The sequence below is a fragment of the Schistocerca nitens genome, chromosome 1, assembly GCF_023898315.1.
Source record: "Schistocerca nitens isolate TAMUIC-IGC-003100 chromosome 1, iqSchNite1.1, whole genome shotgun sequence".
In the NCBI taxonomy this organism is placed as follows: Eukaryota; Metazoa; Arthropoda; class Insecta; order Orthoptera; family Acrididae; genus Schistocerca; species Schistocerca nitens.
In genome coordinates, this window is record NC_064614.1 from 809,648,536 (window position 1) to 809,665,498 (window position 16,963).

General features: G+C 44.6%; 1 protein-coding gene across 1 annotated transcript in view; it reads right to left on the reverse strand.

Annotated features, from left to right (window-relative positions):
• Nucleotides 1-613: 613 nt before the first annotated feature.
• LOC126262582 (transcription factor Sp8) overlaps nucleotides 614-16,963 on the reverse strand; it is a 235,667-nt gene continuing 219,317 nt past the window's right edge. Inside the window, exons 5-6 of the mRNA XM_049959322.1 lie at nucleotides 16,362-16,637; nucleotides 614-5,436 (exon numbers count right to left, since the gene is read on the reverse strand). Of these exons, the coding sequence (XP_049815279.1) occupies nucleotides 5,068-5,436; nucleotides 16,362-16,637 (645 nt within the window). The 3' untranslated portion in view covers nucleotides 614-5,067. The remainder of the gene's footprint in view (nucleotides 5,437-16,361; nucleotides 16,638-16,963) is intronic.

A 16,963-nucleotide genomic window follows, 5' to 3' on the forward strand; every position in this document is an offset into this window, starting at 1 on the left:
GGAGAGGGCTGAATCGACGTGCACCTTTCAAAAATATTCACAGTTCAGCTTATGACTCAACCCCATATTGGTCTTCTCATTAAATTCGTAATTACTATTATTATATAATATATAGCATACGTATAATACAAGTTAATTATAATATGTATAGTATGTACATGACAGAAACTCTTATTCAAATAATTCAGTAGTCTGTGAAAGCTGCAGTGTTAATCTTCCATGCAAAGCGTATCTCTTTGGCAGAGATATGTTAGCCCATCACGCACCCTTGCTCGCCCAGTTGCCTAGACTGCCAGGTGAAACTTCCAGAATCACTTCCGACAGCAAAACCTCTCTCTCCTCACTTCCACCTCAACAGCATCCACGAGGTCAGCTGCTAAACTACACAAGCCTTTCTTTCTTTCTTGCACACGACACTGCGATTTCGTGAAAAGGGCACTATTCGCCTAGCGAACGTCTTTTATGTGAAATACTAAACCAATGATAATGTCTTGGTTGAAAAGTTACTTTAGCTGTACGCTACTATTCGGTCAGGTATTAACCCAGGATGTTTCACTGGTGTAATAATTTAGTTTTGGGAGAAATGTGCTCGACTGGCTGAGGATGTGAAGAGACTATTTCATAAGAACTTGAGTCACATACGGACATTATTATTCAAGTCAGTCACAAGAAATTTAAATTTCGTCTGCGTTCGTTACGTCAAACGACAAAAAAGTGTAACTTCTTAAACTGTTAGCTGAGAAGTAATGGTGGAAATGAACATTGGTCAAATCTACTACCAGCGGTGTATTTTTTATCACATCAGCTCCACTAAGTTACGTCCGACAGTTACTCCTTCGCAGACAGGTTACACCTCTGCAAGGTAACGGCTCATCCTTTTTGACGTAGATAACCAGGAGAACAGTAGGATGTAGTGTCGAACACCCTTCAAAACCGACTTTACTTCCGAATTTTGCTTCTGTAATTATCGACAGGTATAGCTCTATCGGCGACAACACAGTAAACAAGGAAAAGTTGCGTCACATCACATTGTTTAAGCTTCGCTTTCGATACAGGAATCTCATTTTAATGCCTAATAGGGTAGTGTGGAATCTAAGCATTGCGATCTACGCAACAACTCAAAATTTTTGTTTCGTGCTTACACCACCATGGTTTCCTTAGCTGTCTATTTACGCTTCAAAGCAGCACTCAGATCTTGGATCTGCCAACATCTCCCTCCTACTTTTCGAAGACGGTTATGAAACCAACGCAGCACACATGTCGTTTCCCAACAGTCCTGTTCACGACTGACCAAGAGATTTACTCTCTCTAAATACTTCACCCAGCGAACTTTAATTTAGTCCTGAAACTTGTAGTGGTAGAAGAATTTCATAGCGCATTTTGGTCATTTTTAGAGTCAATAAGAATGTATGGTATCAATAGCTGCCCTTCCTGACTGAGACGCAAAGTAACGTATAAAGCTGTACATTAACAAAAACGTCTCCATCAATGATTAACTTCTCGTGGTTTGCATTAACAGTCATGTAAAGTTTTTTGAAGGACATTATATTCTCTGTTAAATGTGGAGACTATTTATTTCATAATTACAATTTCGGCCTTGAGACCATTATCAATCGTACCTTAAGACCATTATCAAGCGTACTGCAAAAGATTTTGCTTCAACACCTGTCAGACTTTAAAATCCCATCCGATATGTATAAATGTGATCGTTTTCCTCCGTTTATTGTTATTTCACCCACTGACAGCCCACCCTTCGGCCCATATGGGGCGGGGGGTGGGCTGTCAGTGGTACTATATTCCGCTCATCAGCCATGAGAGGTTTTTAAGAAATATAAGAAAGATGTGAAGAAAAAACACATTAGGTCTGTTTTTTTAATTTAAAATCAAAGACGGACGTCTAGGAAACGAAAATGTATCCATTTTAAAACCACATGGCAGAATGATGAAATTCTTCGGAGAAAAAGCACTGAAGCACTGCCCTGAAAAAGCTGAAGGACCTGCACTGTGAGTTATCTCTGAAGGAGAGAATATGTTCCTCAGGATTGAGACGTGTGGGCAGAAACGATAGGGGTCTGTCAGGCCGAAAAATTATGGATATGGAGGTGGGTGGGTAGAGGGAGAACAGGAGATGGAAAATACATATAGTGGGGAGGTGTTTTGTGTGTGGACAAGGTAGTGGTAACAAGAGGAAAAGGGTGGGGATGGATAGAGAGGGAAAGGGAGAAAGGAGCCATGATACAGAGATGGAAAGATGGGAAAGAGGTAAAGATGATATTAGGAACAAACTTCCCGGCGGATCTCCTTTTCCGGGAGAGGGAGTTGGTTTATGTTGTGTTGGGAGAAGAAATGATCGGACGGTAGGAAGTGTTGATAAAGGCGCGGCAGCATACCAGGGTTGCTGATCAGAAGGTAGATAATGTCAGTTATAGGAATCTAGTCTGTGGATAGTATAGGAGTGCAGAGGTGTTCCATGTGGATGCGGAGTGGTGGCAATGCGATAAGATAGTAGAGCATCCATGTGGAGGAAGGTAAACAGACGTGGAAGGAGATTCAGAGAGCAAGGCGTTCGAGGATTTGAAGGGAACTTTGGCGGGATGCTGATCCATGCAACATTTGCATAGCAGAGGATGGGTCGGATCGAGTTTTTGTAGGTGTGGAGAATTGTTGGAGAGGTTGTAATCCGCAAGTTTGGCCTGTTAGAAGTTTTCGTAGTTTTTGTATGTTGTGGGCTTTCAGTTGGATGGTTAGTAGGTGAGGTTTCCATGTCCGTTAGCGGTCGAGCATCAGCCCAAGACATTTCAGTGTATTAGTTAACTGGATAGGAGGGCCGTAATTGGGAAGGTAAAAAGTTGTGGAGACGGAAGGTACGCTTGGTTAGTCATGAAATTACTGGCTGAGTATTGCAGGGTTTATATTAAGAAGCCCTTGTTTACACCAGGAGTTAAACTGATTGAGGCGGATTTGGAGCGATCTTTGTTATTTCTTTGGTTTAGGGTAGAGGGTAAGGAAAGCAGTGTTATCGCAATATTGAAGGAAGTTGATTGATGGAGGTGTTTTTGGAATATCGTAGAGGAGAGGAAAGAGGGCAGAGCCTTGCGGCACTCCTGCAGTGAGATGGAAGGCACGGGAACTGGTATTGTTAACAGTGACAAAGGAAGGTCGATTAGATAAAACAGATTCAATAAGGCGGACATGGTTACCTGGAAGTGCACACGTCTGGAGTTTGAAGAGGAGACCAGACTACCATACGTGGTCGTAGCCTTTCTCTAGGTCGAGGGAGGCAAAAATAGCGTATTAACGTGAGTTGAGCTGGCTGGAGAAGAGATGGGGGAGGTGCAGAGCTGGTCATGAGAGGAGAGATTGGGACGGAAGCCACACTGGTTAACAAGAGAAGGAGGTGATGCTGGTTCAGGTGTAATGGTTGTGTCGGGAGAGCATGAATTCAAAGATCTTGCTAAAGAGTGATGTGAGGCACGATGGACGATAGGAGGAAGTATCAGTAGGAGTCTGTGCGGTTTAAGGAAAACAGGATTTTGGAGGTTTCCATAGTTGAAGATAGTATTCTGTGGAGAGGATAGTGGTGTGAAGGATTTCAAGGGTGACTAGAAAGGAGAGGGGTATTCTTTGAGGTGGCATGTCATCGTCAGAACTGAGAGTTTTCAGTGTAAGAAGAACTAAACGAGCGTAAAGCTCCGCACATCATGAGAGGATGTAAATTAATGAGCTATTGGCACTGTTAACGCTTAACAGATATCGCGATAAAGCTATGTTCTTAGACACAATTCACTGCGATTAGCGTTAAGAATATTTACATTGGCAATAGTTCATGTAATTTACATCATTTCACGAGGTGCAGTGTGTCACTCTCGTTCAATACTGCTCTGTTCTTACGTTGAAAAGGTGCAGTTCTAACGATGACATGTTAGCTTCATCAGTGCTTTTTCTTACTGACGCCTTGAGAAAGTACGAAGTACTATGAACGGGAAACACGATTAATTGGTGAACAACAAAGAGATCAAAGACAGGCGGTTCTACACATTATACTGTGACCATAAATGAATTCTTCTATTCAGTGGGCAGCGAAGCCCCATTTCTACTGAGGTAATTGCAATACATTCTGCAGCACTGTTACATTCAGGGCGTGTGCTGGCCAGGGACTGGAACCTACATTATCATGTTTTGAAACTTCCTGGCAGATTAAAACTGTGTGCCGGACCGAGACTCGAACTCGAGATCTTCGCCTTTCGCGGGCAAGTGCTCTCTAGGTTAGCAGGAGAGCTTCTGTAAAGTTTGGAAAATAGGAGACGAGCAACTGGCAGAAGTAAAGCTGTGAGTGAGGAAGGGGGGGGAGGGGGGTGAGTCGTGCTTCGGTAGCTCATTGGTAGAGCACTTGCAAAGATCCCGAGTTCGAGTCTCGGTAGTTTTAATCTGATAGGAAGTTTCATATCAGCGCACACTCCGCTGCAGAGTGAAAATCTCATTCTGGAATATCATATTTTGCAGATAGTGGTATTACTGAGCTGTCTGAGATGTCACTCCAACTCCTGCACTACTGTTACGAAATCACTCGGACTCTTCCCAAAAGTCTCATTCTTCATCGATTCAGTATAAATAGTAAGTGAAAAAGTGTCCCGTGAAAATGACGGTTAACAATGGATGTAAAGTTACCATTAGATCAGTTCTGATTATAGCTGCAGACGTGGTACGAGGGAACTGTTATACGGTTTGGCGCTTCGGACGTAACTTGTGTGTTGATGTAATGTAGACAGCCGCGATTCTGTTCCATTATTCGATTATCTCAAAGACGATCGAAGGTCCGCAAGGGAGGAATACCAGACATGTCTGATGTGGATTTGTGTACTCGGTAATCGGCTGGCGCCGGAGCACAGCGGCAAACGTCGGATCGGACACTGACGCCGGAGGCGGCGGTGTCTCGTGCGGGCGTCTTCCCCGGCAGTGGGCGTCGGCGGGCAGCGGTGCTGGGAAGCCGGGCGTCGTGTCCGGGGCGGGGTCCGGCGGCTGCTAGTGGTGGTAGGGCGGGTACAGCAGCGCGGGACCCCACCGGGCTCAGACTAGCCCCGGCGGCTTGACGTCGTCGAGCGGCGGCGTGTGCGCCACGGACGCGGGCGACGCCGCCGGCTGCGACGCGCCGTCCTCCGAGTCCGAGCACGACTCGGAGCTGCCCTTCTTGGAGCCGGAGCCGGAGCCGCCGCCGTTGTGCGTCTTCACGTGCTTGGCCAGGTGGTCGGAGCGCATGAAGCGCTTGTTGCACACGGGGCACGCGAAGCGCTTCTCGCCCGTGTGCGTGCGCAGGTGGCGCTGCAGCTCGTCGGAGCGCGTGAAGCGCTTGCCGCAGAAGAGCCAGTTGCACACGAAAGGCCGCTCCCCCGTGTGCCAGCGCAAGTGCGCCTTCAGGTGCGAGGTCTTGCCGTACACCTGCAACAGCGGGCGCGCCTCTTTTACACACGGCAGCTTCACGGCCACTTTAATAAGAAATAAATTATATTGTGAAGGCGCTGTAGCACCAGACAAACACCTGCAATATCTAAGTCTGCAGAGGCTTTCGTGGCCGTTGTCATTGAAAGTAAAATCTGCTAAGAGATCAGGATGCTTTACGTCCCCCTTGAAACTTCTTCTCCGAAATTCGAAGTTTCGGTCCCTTCCGCTTCGATCCTCGTCAGGAGTTTTCTGGAGCTTCTGGGTGACCGGACAAAATTAGAAACTAACGCAGTGATCACTCATAAAACTGTGTATTTGTACACTTTTTCCGAAGAAATGGAATTGATGGACAAAATTCTTCATAGAACGGCATCATGGAACCAATCAAAGATATTACACTGAGGTGACAAATGTAAAATGGTAGCGACATGTACCGGGTGATCAAAAAGTCAGTACAAATTTGAAAACTTACTAAACCACGGAGTAACGTAGATAGAGAGGTAAAAATTGACGCACATGCTTGGAATGACATGGGGTTTTATTAGAACCAAAAAATACAGAAGTTCAAAAAATGTCCGACAGATGGCGCTTCATCAGATCCATGGCGCTTCATCGGATTGGCGGGGTCACACCGTCTTCTACATGTGTCCTGACACCTCAGTTACGGCAGTTTCAACTGCGGCGCACCGCCACACAGGCAGATTATTTGTTCGCCAGTTCTTGGATGAAACCTTTCCGCCATGCGGGATTAGCCAAGCGGTTTAAGACGCTGCAGTCACGGTCTGTGCGGCTGGTTCGAGTCCTCCCTCGGGCATGGGTGTGTGGGTTGGTCCTTAGAATAATTTAGGTTAAGTAGTGTGTAAGCTTAGGGACTGATGACCTTAGCAGTAAAGTCTCATACGATTGCACACACATTTTTTTGAAACCTTTCCAGGCAGATCGGTAGAGACGAGCCATCGTGTTCGCCACGTTCACCAGACATTTCACCACTTACTAACGTGTGAACTCTTACGGCGCGAATACGAGATGCTGCAGAGGCGGGGACGGGACAGATGTTGATAAGCACATAGAGAAAAGTTGAATACCGCGTACGTTCTGAGAGCAACAAACGGAGAGCATGTGGAATTGTGTCCATAAAAAAGTTTTATGGGTTAAGCTACCATTTGCAACAAACCACATAACAATATCTAATCATTTTTGTAATGGATGAAGGACTTCACGCCCATCCTCCAAGTTTGATTGGTTACATTATGCCGTTCTTTAAACACATAACAGCTGTGTTGTACTGTTTACAGAAAATATTTTAAATAAAATTCGTCTGGTTACATTGGTTAGGTCATAATAGCTGGTAGCAAGAGAGGGAGAATGTTACCAACATACGGGCGCTTGAGGGCAATTGACGTTTTTTGATTGGCTAGGTCACCGCTGTCATTGGTGGAAGGGAGACGGCGCATACTTCTTTCCCTTCCGGTCTGTCCGCACTGCAACACTGCACAAATAAAAGTTGTTTGCAACAAATCAATATACTACTGCTCGCCTGAAAACTGTTCCAGTAGTCCACCCTGAATTACTGTTGTCGTGCCGACAAGGTGGTTCCTTGGTAATTGTTTCCATTCCACTGCTGTTGGTGGGCCATCGTCATTGGGTAGGCACTAATCGCTGGAGGCGAAAGAGAGGGAGAATACTGCCGTGATATCATAGTTATTTTGCCGCCATCTTGATAGTTTATATACTTCGCGCACCTTGACTAGGCATTTACTTTCTTGATGGCATGAAGATATCTCTAAGAATGACCGTAATTTCTACACAGGTGGTAGCTACATACTTTTGGCTCGTGGCTTCTCGCCATCAAGCAAGTAAGTAACAGAAGTAAGGAAGATTAGGATTTCACGCCCCGTCGATGACGGCGTCATTAGAGAAGGAACGCAAACTCCGATTGGGGCAAGGAAATCGTTTCAAAGGAATCATTCAACTTACACGATTTAGGGAAATCAAGGAAAAAGCAAATCTGTATTGGATAACCGGGATTGGTTCCCGCATCGAGTACGAGTCCACCGTCTCACCATTTCGCCACATTGCTCAGTAAGAAAGTAACTATCTGGAATTATGCTTTAGATCCGCTAAATACAGAAGTAGTAGGCCTATACCAATGACGATGGTCCATCAGTGATAATGTAAGAAGTTTTACCCAGTTCTCCACTTCTTCGTAAAGAGCACAGCAAAATGAACTTTTACAAGGGAACGCGACACAGGTTTCCGACAGTGTTAAGTCACCCAGGCGAACACCAGAAGACTCCTGACGAAGATCCCAGCAGAGGCGACGAAACGTCGTGTTTTGGAGAAGTAGACTGAAGAGGAATGCGCCGCTGCCAAATCTCCCAGAAGAATTTACCTTCACCTGAAATATCGATCACGAAGTCAAGTATGTGATTAGCGAGTGTAGTGAGTTTCAGACTAACCGCCGCTCTCCTGTGTGCCAACGCAAGTGCGCCTTGAGGTGCGACGTCTTGCCGTACACCTGCAACACACGCGCCATCCTCTCAATATCGTGGCGTTACAAGGGCTTCAGAAATGCAGTGCAGGCGCTCTAGTGCCAAACAAACACTAAAATATCGGTCACAAAGTCATGGGCATGTATGACTGGTATGGTACTAGTGACGGTGGATTATGTATTTGACATCTACATTATACAAATACGCCACAAGGCACGGTAGAATGCACAGTGGAGGGTACTTCGCACCATTATATTAAATATCGAGATTTTACAAAAACTTTATAAGTGTAGGACGACACTGCAATGGCAAACAAGCACTAAAATAACGGTCACATGCCCTTTAGGACTGATACCCTATTAACGATGGTACATTCTGTAAGTGACATCTACATTTACACAAATACGCTACAAGCCACTGTATATTGTATTTTGTATCATTATATTAAACATGGAGGTTTTAAAAGACATTATAAATATAGTGGAGACGCTATGGTTACAAAGTAATACTATAAATTGGTCACAACTTCATGCATTTCTACTACGACGTTAGTGATAGTTGATTATGTAATTGACATCAACATCTACACAAACACGCAACAAGCAACTGTAGACTACGCAGCGAAGAGTATTTTGGACATGTTCCAATCGCTATCCCTGTAAAAGTGATCGACAGATAAATAAAAGTACTACCACCCTTTGCACATGAGGCACTTGAAAAATTACCGACTGTGTCCCTACGACAATCAGTTCCTTCACCAATAATTATTAATTTTATTTTATCTTTTTACAGATCAATAGTTACTCAAATAATTAAAGGGAATACAGCCGCGTGACGTCTTCGACATATCCACACTCCGTGATTTTCAAGATACAAATGGAACAAGGAAGCTTTCCCTCCCACACAACTTAATTGCTATACTTGTGCCTTGAAAATGAAAGGATGTCATGTGGAAATAACGGCGGTTGCTGAAGACGTCACTAGGCCGTGTTCCCATAAGTTATTTGAACATCTTACACGCCGGGAAAAACTAAAGTTTCAAATCATTGGTTATTTCTATTCGTTTACCCAATTACGAGCCTATTAATTTTCATTTTATATTCTCTCCTCTTCTTAGTCCAGAACTGCTGGAGAATTCTGTTACTGTACCCTTAGTGAAAATAATTCAAGGCAGTTTATTAACACATTCATTACTGAAAAAAGTTGATGAGCTGCAATTCTGTCTTCAACGTTCTGTCTGTCTCTCTATAACTGAAAAGCTCTTAGACATACAACGTAAAAACCTGTAAGCTTCTATGAATCGATGTTCTTGCCAGATTCTGCACCTTAATGATCCACACAGCTGTTTGATATAAGTCGGAAGTAAAATTCTTGAGTCGTTTGCTTGTTTCGTTAAGAAAATGTGTCATGCGTTGTCCAAGCAACCAATGAAGACTCGCTTAAACACTGTAAAAACGTTGTCATAGCAGTGTGTCTACTTCAGGAAATGAATATGTTATTGTAGAAAGTACATTTTCTAATTTCTATATGAAATCTCTGCATGCTGTTAGCTCTAGTTCTGTCGGATACAACCCCAGTGACACTTTCAGACCACATCACCTATTATTATAGCATAAGGAGCAATCAATTGGAAACGATACAGATGGAAAAATTTAATAAATACTTTATTGTTTCAAATGTAATAGCAATAACCACTTTCAGTCCATGTTACCTATTATTATAACGTAAGTGGCAACCAAATGAAAACGAGACAGTTGGGAAAATGGTAATAAATTGTTTATTGTTTCAAACATAATCGCAGTAACTGTTAATACGCACATTTATCCACTTCGAGACACTATGGTTAACGTCTTTGTGCAAAAATGTTTACTGTTGTCTACGCAACCATGATTTTACGCAGGTGTGCACCTCTTCCTCAGAAGTAAATCAACGGCCACGAATGCTTTCTTGAATGCTCCAAAAATATGTAAATCGCATGGGGCGAGATCAGGACTGAATGGAGGATGTGTAAAGACTTCCCATAGAACCTTCTGCAGCGTAGTCTAAACTGCCTGCGGACAAAACACCTGCCCTCATGTTGCCGAGGTTGTTTCGACGACGCTGCAGAAGTATTGCTGGGGAGCCCATACTCATCCTCCATAGAATCCTTGTGATTTCCGCGTTTTTGGAGCCATGAAGAAAGAAATTCGTTGCCGTCGATTTATTTCGGCACGCCTGGATACGATCATGAAACCGCTAACATTTTTCTATGAAGGGGTTGATCGTCTCTTTGCCTCACAGTGGGATAAATGTACGTATCAAGAGTTATGGCGATTAAATTTTCCATCTCTCTCCTCTTGACTGCCCTCTATATAATTCAAAGTTTCTCTATTTTATTTTGCAAAGCGTTCATTGGTTAGACATCGTGTAACACAGAGATCCCAAGTATTTGTATCGAAAAGTTTCTAAGAAACGACTCCGGTATTACGTAACCAGAGTCTGTTTGGACTTTTAAATTTCATTGTCTACCTGTAATACAGCTTATTGAATAGCAGTCTGCAGCAAGTTCGTTTTCTACATTACATAGCTTCATTTCTGCTGTTTCTGTAAACATCACGGGAACAAATACTCGCTCGGTTCTGCGATCATTTACTCGTTGAATTCTGTCGTTCCACAAGGCATCATCTCGGGACCTCTGTTGTAGCACATGATATTTTAGGTCTATAGCTATTTTGCAGCAGTGTACTAGTTAATGTAAGCAACATTCCATGTTAAGCTATGTCCTTACAAGGCAGCAGCATGCAGAGATTCTACCACTAAGTAAGGAAACCGCCACTAGTTAGGGATTATAGAGAGCTACTAAGTGCAGGAAAGGAAGCAAACAACAGGGGTATGAGCACTGTAAGAGTAAGTGTTCCAAATATACTACAAAAGCGAAGGAGTGAGGGCGGATATTCGTGAATGAGAAACCGGTGATTTGCAGGGAACTGTTATTGCAGCACTACGAGAGAGACAAAGCGGGGAGGAGCGTATGTGTGTGTGTGTGTGTGTGTGTGTGTGTGTGTGTGTGTGTGTGTGTGCGTGTGTGCGTGTGTATGTGCGCGTGTGCGTGTGGAGGTGTCGACAGACAGCGTGAGCCTCCTGGGAGGTGCATTGGTCTGGACTGGGTGCTTACCTTGTCGCATCCCGGGATGTGGCAGCTGTGGAGGTTCGTGCCAGGGGGTTGGCACTGGAATGAAAAGAGAGGCGGGTATTAGTCTCCGAGCCGGGGAGCGGGGGCAGGAGGGCTACACTGCTGGCAACACCTCCGGCAAAACAAACCGGCAGACGGCGCCCGCAGGCGCTGCCGCTTGCCGGCTTGTCTTTGCCAGGAGTGTCTCTAGTGGTACGCTTAGGCAGTGACAAATCTCACACAAGAGAAATCACTTTGCTCATTCGTCCAACTTGAATGACAGCGTGTCAGACATATGCAGGGAGTATTACAATAAGTAGCGAAGACTGGCACGAGTAGAAGTGTACGATAATACAAGCGGTAACGTTCCAGTAACCGTGGGCCCGCTACAGAGCCGGTTGCGAGATAATTGCGGATTTATCGTTACGAGCCACCACTACCTTCACTATAAAGCATTATAGTAGCAGTAAAGCCGAATAGGGCACGTAAGCTTTTCGATTTTTATTGGGGGTCAAATTTCACCCACGGACCATGGTTGGGGAATGCGGTTGATGCATGGTGGGACACCCACAGACGACATCTAATGCGCCGATATGGTCCAAGACAGACAGGTCAGGCAGGGTCTGTAATGTGGCCTGCGAGATCATCTAACCTCGGTCCTCGCGAAAGCGAATTGTATAGCCTTATCAAGCTTCACGAGATAATACGTGGGGTGCGGGGGCGGGGGGGGGGGGGGGGGGGACGATACTAGCGTACAGTAAATTGTAGCAGCTATCGCGCTGAAGTAGTATTGTAGTTCAATAATGCTTGAAAGTGTGGAGACCAGGTAAGTGAAGTATTAATCGAAACGCTCACATTTCAAATACATTTGCATTTGACAATATTTCCTCCGTCTCCGTAGCTGAATGGTCAGCGCACCTGACAGTCACGCACAAGACCCGAGTTTATTTCGCGGTATTGCAAAGGATTTTTTTCCTTGGTGGAAGAATCGGAAGAGGGTCCACTCGGTCACACGATGACAACTGAGGAGCTACTAGAATGGTGAGAAGTATCGGCTCTAAGGTGTGGCTATCCGACGATTGTCGCGAGAGCTGTGTGCTAACCCCGCGCCCCTTCATTCCGCATCGGAATGACGTCGCATGGAAGATGATGACGTGGCGACGGGACCTGATTGCGGAATTACTAGTTAAGACAATATTTCTCGCTGCAGTCGTTGTAGGCTCGTAACCACACATTGTGTTTTTCTCGCAAACGGCTCTTTTGCAAGCCCATATGTACTGGAAAGATCTTGCTTCAATTATCGTGTGCTTTCACCAGTGTCAGTTTTCGCTGTTCATTATGGTACACCCTGTATATCTAGGGTGATGAGCTCAACTATTTCACCTCAAATAACCTTTGGCTCGTTCAAGGAATTTACAATCTCTCTTCGCTGAGACGAACAGGGATTAGGGACTCATGAAACTGAAGCGACTTTGCAACTTCTTCAATCACCAAGGTAGAGCCATCAACTTTCTGTTTTAAAACGAGACACACGAGTTTTTTGCTGTGCAACAGTAGATCTGCATGAGACAAATTCAATAACATATTTCATTGGTAAGTCTGACTAGAAAATACATTAACTATGAGGACTTTTGTGCTGTCGTTGGGACGTTCGAGTGGAACACACTCAGGTAGCTCCATTCGCCACGGAAAGTAGCTCCACCTGTTAACTGCGTCGTCGAGATAAGAGATTATTTATCTGGCCGTAAATCAGGCTGAATGATTTTCGACTAAATAAAAAAAATAATAAAAAATATGTTTAAGCCTGTGTAAAGTCTAGCACTCAGTCATGACTTAGCGTCTCAACCAGGCAACGCATGTTTCCATGGAGAGGGGCGTGAACTTCTAACGCCCTGACAAACGGCCGCAACAACAGTACAAAATTCTCATGTTCGATATATTTTTCCTTTTTTTGCAAATTCTCGTAAGACACATAAAAGGTCAGTATCAGCGAATTTGTCTCATATAGATCTGCTATTCTGGCAGAAAAAAAATAGCGTTACATCTCGGTAATTAATGAAGCTCAGAAAACGGAATAGTCTTTTGCATGAGATCTTGCTCACTATTCATCTAGCTGATAAGGGACTGCAGGTAACTTCGACGAGTCAAAAGTTATTTGAGGTGAAAATGTTAGACACCTCGCACTATAAAATACATTCCAGAAATGAACACAATGGAAAATAAGAAATGACAATATGCCTTTCAAACATTTACAAGAAATCAGTAATGCGACAAGAAATCGGCAATACGACAAGAAGGAACAAGATACAGAAACATAGTCAAGAAATAACACATACGTAAAGAATTTAGAAATACTCCTAAATATTACCAACCAGCTTGCAAGTCTACATCACATCAAATCATATGCAGTACACAGACTTTACCTATGAACGTTACTGATCCGTTACTACAGCATAGTAATAAGGTATCCTTTATTTCGGGCTAACACTCTGGTATCTCCTTCTATGGTTACAAACTACCGTAATTATTATTACATGCACAATACACTACAGTTATCACTACCTTCATGCTCATTACGAATGACTTTTCCTTATGAGGTTGTCATCACTACAGTATCTCCAAACATGCCGATCAGAATGCAGGCTGCTTTTGTTTTTCAATTAAATTTCTCATAATTTCACCATATGCACAACCACACAAGTGGCGGTGTGCTCAGATCAACATCTCGTTAATTTAACAGTAATAAAATCCAAGCGCAAAGCATAGTATAAGCAGAAATTTTTTTCTATGTATCATTAATTTGTTTTTAAAAATCTAAACACATTTTACAGTAACAAAGAAACATTAATCATGTGGCCTTACAAGCTCTGTACATGGGACAGTACATTTTATAATTTCAGCAAAAGGAGTGGTATAGAGGGTTTAACGCTCCATCGTAATACATGGTCGTTAGAGTCTAGTCTCGCAATCGACAAGGCTGGGACAGGACATATGGGATGATCATTTGAGGGAACTGCCTTGACATGCGCCTAGATCTGGATGAACGGCAGTTCTCCCACACCCAAGTCCAATAATTTAGTAACAACTATTATCTTGCTGTAAATGCTTACTGCTACATCTGAACAGATATGAACAGTCTTGATTTCTATTTGCGAAAACCATTACATACTGTCATTTCATTCTATTTGGTTCTGGGGCCTTTGATTTACTGCTGGGTAGTCTGGTTCCTTATTCTCAATTCTACATAACGCAGCCTGTTATTAATATGTTCATTAAGTAATACAACATATATTTTCTCGTCCAGTTTCGATTGAAAATATGCGGCTTTGTTGTGGGAGATCGTGTAATATTACCGCTCCAGCCCTTGCAGTTTCATAAAGTTCCGGTATGTGGTTGCGCTAACGAAGGTGTCTCCCAAGGGGAGAGCCGTGACTGGAAAACCACAGCATCGCAGATATTTATAAGCGCTTGCAGAATGTCTTCGGAGACCTGGCAGGGAATAAAAGCACCACGAGTCGTTGGGCGAGGTGCCTATCACCATCGCAACGACGTCGCTCAAACCCGTCCGATCTCCAGGGTGCCGGCCGACCGCACACACTTGTCAGGCCTACAATATTGGAAAGTGCCACAAAAATGCAAGCGAACTTTCCGTTCTCCGTGACAAAACAAAGCCTCACATAACTCTGTCCACACGAGGGGGGCACACAAAACTTCAAGGGGCTGTCCTTCCAGATCGGCCCTATACCCCGAATCTCGTACCTTCCGACTCGCATCTGTTTGGCCGTAGGGAGCAGCAAGTGGATGATGGAGAGGTTACTGCTGCAACAGGACATTGGCTCCGACGTCGACCCGTACAGTGGTACCATGCTGGCATACAGGCCCTCACAGCAAAGTGGCTTAAGACCGGCGCGTTGAACAGAGCTTGTACCGAAAAGTAGCCAAAAGAGTGGGGAATAATATGGTGTATTGGGATTCTGAACAAAACCAATCTGCTTTCAGAAAAGAAATGATTTGTATTATTTATTTAACGCCCCTCGTGCTATTGTGCGGCAGTTGATTCACTTTTGTAACTAATATTTATGGTACGTAAACATCCAAGTCTTTTATGTTACGTGCAATACATTACTGAATATTTATTTTTATTTTGTGGCGTCTTAAGTTCATGTTGTTCATGTATCAAATTTGCATACGTGGCTGAAATGACTGGATAAATGTCTTTAACAAGTGGAATTAACGGAAATGTCTTTTTTTTGTTCATCAGTGTCTGCTACAGATCTAACAAGATCTCTTCACCAAGATGAAGAAAACAATGAAAAACATATTTCTGCGGAGATATCAAACGTCTTTTGGATGGAGCCAAGAGGAGATTAAAAGGTACAACGATGGAATAGTTAACTTTCCTGGGTTGCGAATTTCACAGAATGTACTGTACGGGTAGCCCGCATGCCCAATGGATGCTTCACTCTTTCAGTAAATCTCTCTCGAACCAAATTCGATAGCGAAACGAGATAAAGTAAATAAATATAAATGTCGTGTGACTAGGGCCTCCCGTCGGGTAGACCGTTCGCCGGATGCAAGTCTTTCGATTTGACGCCACTTCGGCGACTTGCGCGTCGATTGGGACGAAATGATGATAATTTGGGCAACACAACACCCAGTCCCTTAGCGGAGAAAATCTCTGACCCAGCCGGGATTCGAACCCGGGCCCTTAGGATTGACATTCTGTCGCGCTGAGCCCTTTTTTTTTTCATTTTGTTCGTTGCTGATTGTTGCGTTTGGTCGTTGCGGACGTCTAGTGACATCCGTTCAAGTTCGTTTCTGATCCTTTCACTCACTTTTTTTTTATTACAGAGGCCAACCAACTCTCTGACCGAACACGCTGAGCTACCGTGCAAGCGCCACACAGCTACCGGGGGCGGACAGTGAAACAAGCTGATAAGCTGATTCCGTACTAGTTACAGGCTAAAGCTCTGTTTCGAATCTTTAAGATAGAGCAATACGAGCACCCCTCTTTTGCTAGCTCAAAGCTGCATTCTACTACTGTGTCTCCTGGTTCGTGCTCAGCAGAGAGCTGATTTCGACTCCTGACAGGCTGCAGCCATGTTCTGGACCGCGGATATTACAGAATGAACTACAGAGGGCCCTGGAAGCGACGTTCTGTTACTACTTCCCTCCCAGACCAGATACAAGAAAGAAAGAAGCTGATTTCGCACAAGGGTTGTAGGATCGGGGAAATGGGGGTGAGGGCAGTTGGGCGCTAGCCGCCGGTCGGTACGCACCTTCCCGCAGCCGGGGATGTGGCAGCTGTGGATGTTCTTCTTGCGCAGGTGCACGCCTGCGGGCCCGAGGCGCTCCGCCTCCTGGCAGTTGGGGCAGTCGCAGGTGGCGCGGCCCGTGTAGCGGCGCTGCGAGCGCGGAGACGGCACCTGCGGCGGCAGCGACGCCGCGGCAGACACCGGCGACGGCGACGGCGCGTGCGCGTGCGCGTGCGCGTGGTGCGCGTGCAGCCCGAAGGCGCCCTGCGCCGCGCCCGGCAGCATCGACTTGTACGTATCCTGTAGGCACGACCAAAAGCACACACCCTCAACACTATACTCTGTCGTCGTGCCTCGAGGCAAGTATCGATATCTATATCGACGTCATAAGGAGCCGAAGCTGACGATATATCACAAGTAAAATATCGATATTTTAGATTCGTATATCAAAAAGACAACTAACAAGACCAAAATAGTGGTTATAAATAAACCGAGCAGACAAGTAAGTGTAAGCATTAAGATAGGAAATATGCATAGACGTGTAGTTAAGCTGGCAATGCCGCGTAAGAAGTTACATAGCAGGTGAAGTATGACTTTATTGATCACAAGGTATCTATGATGTGTTT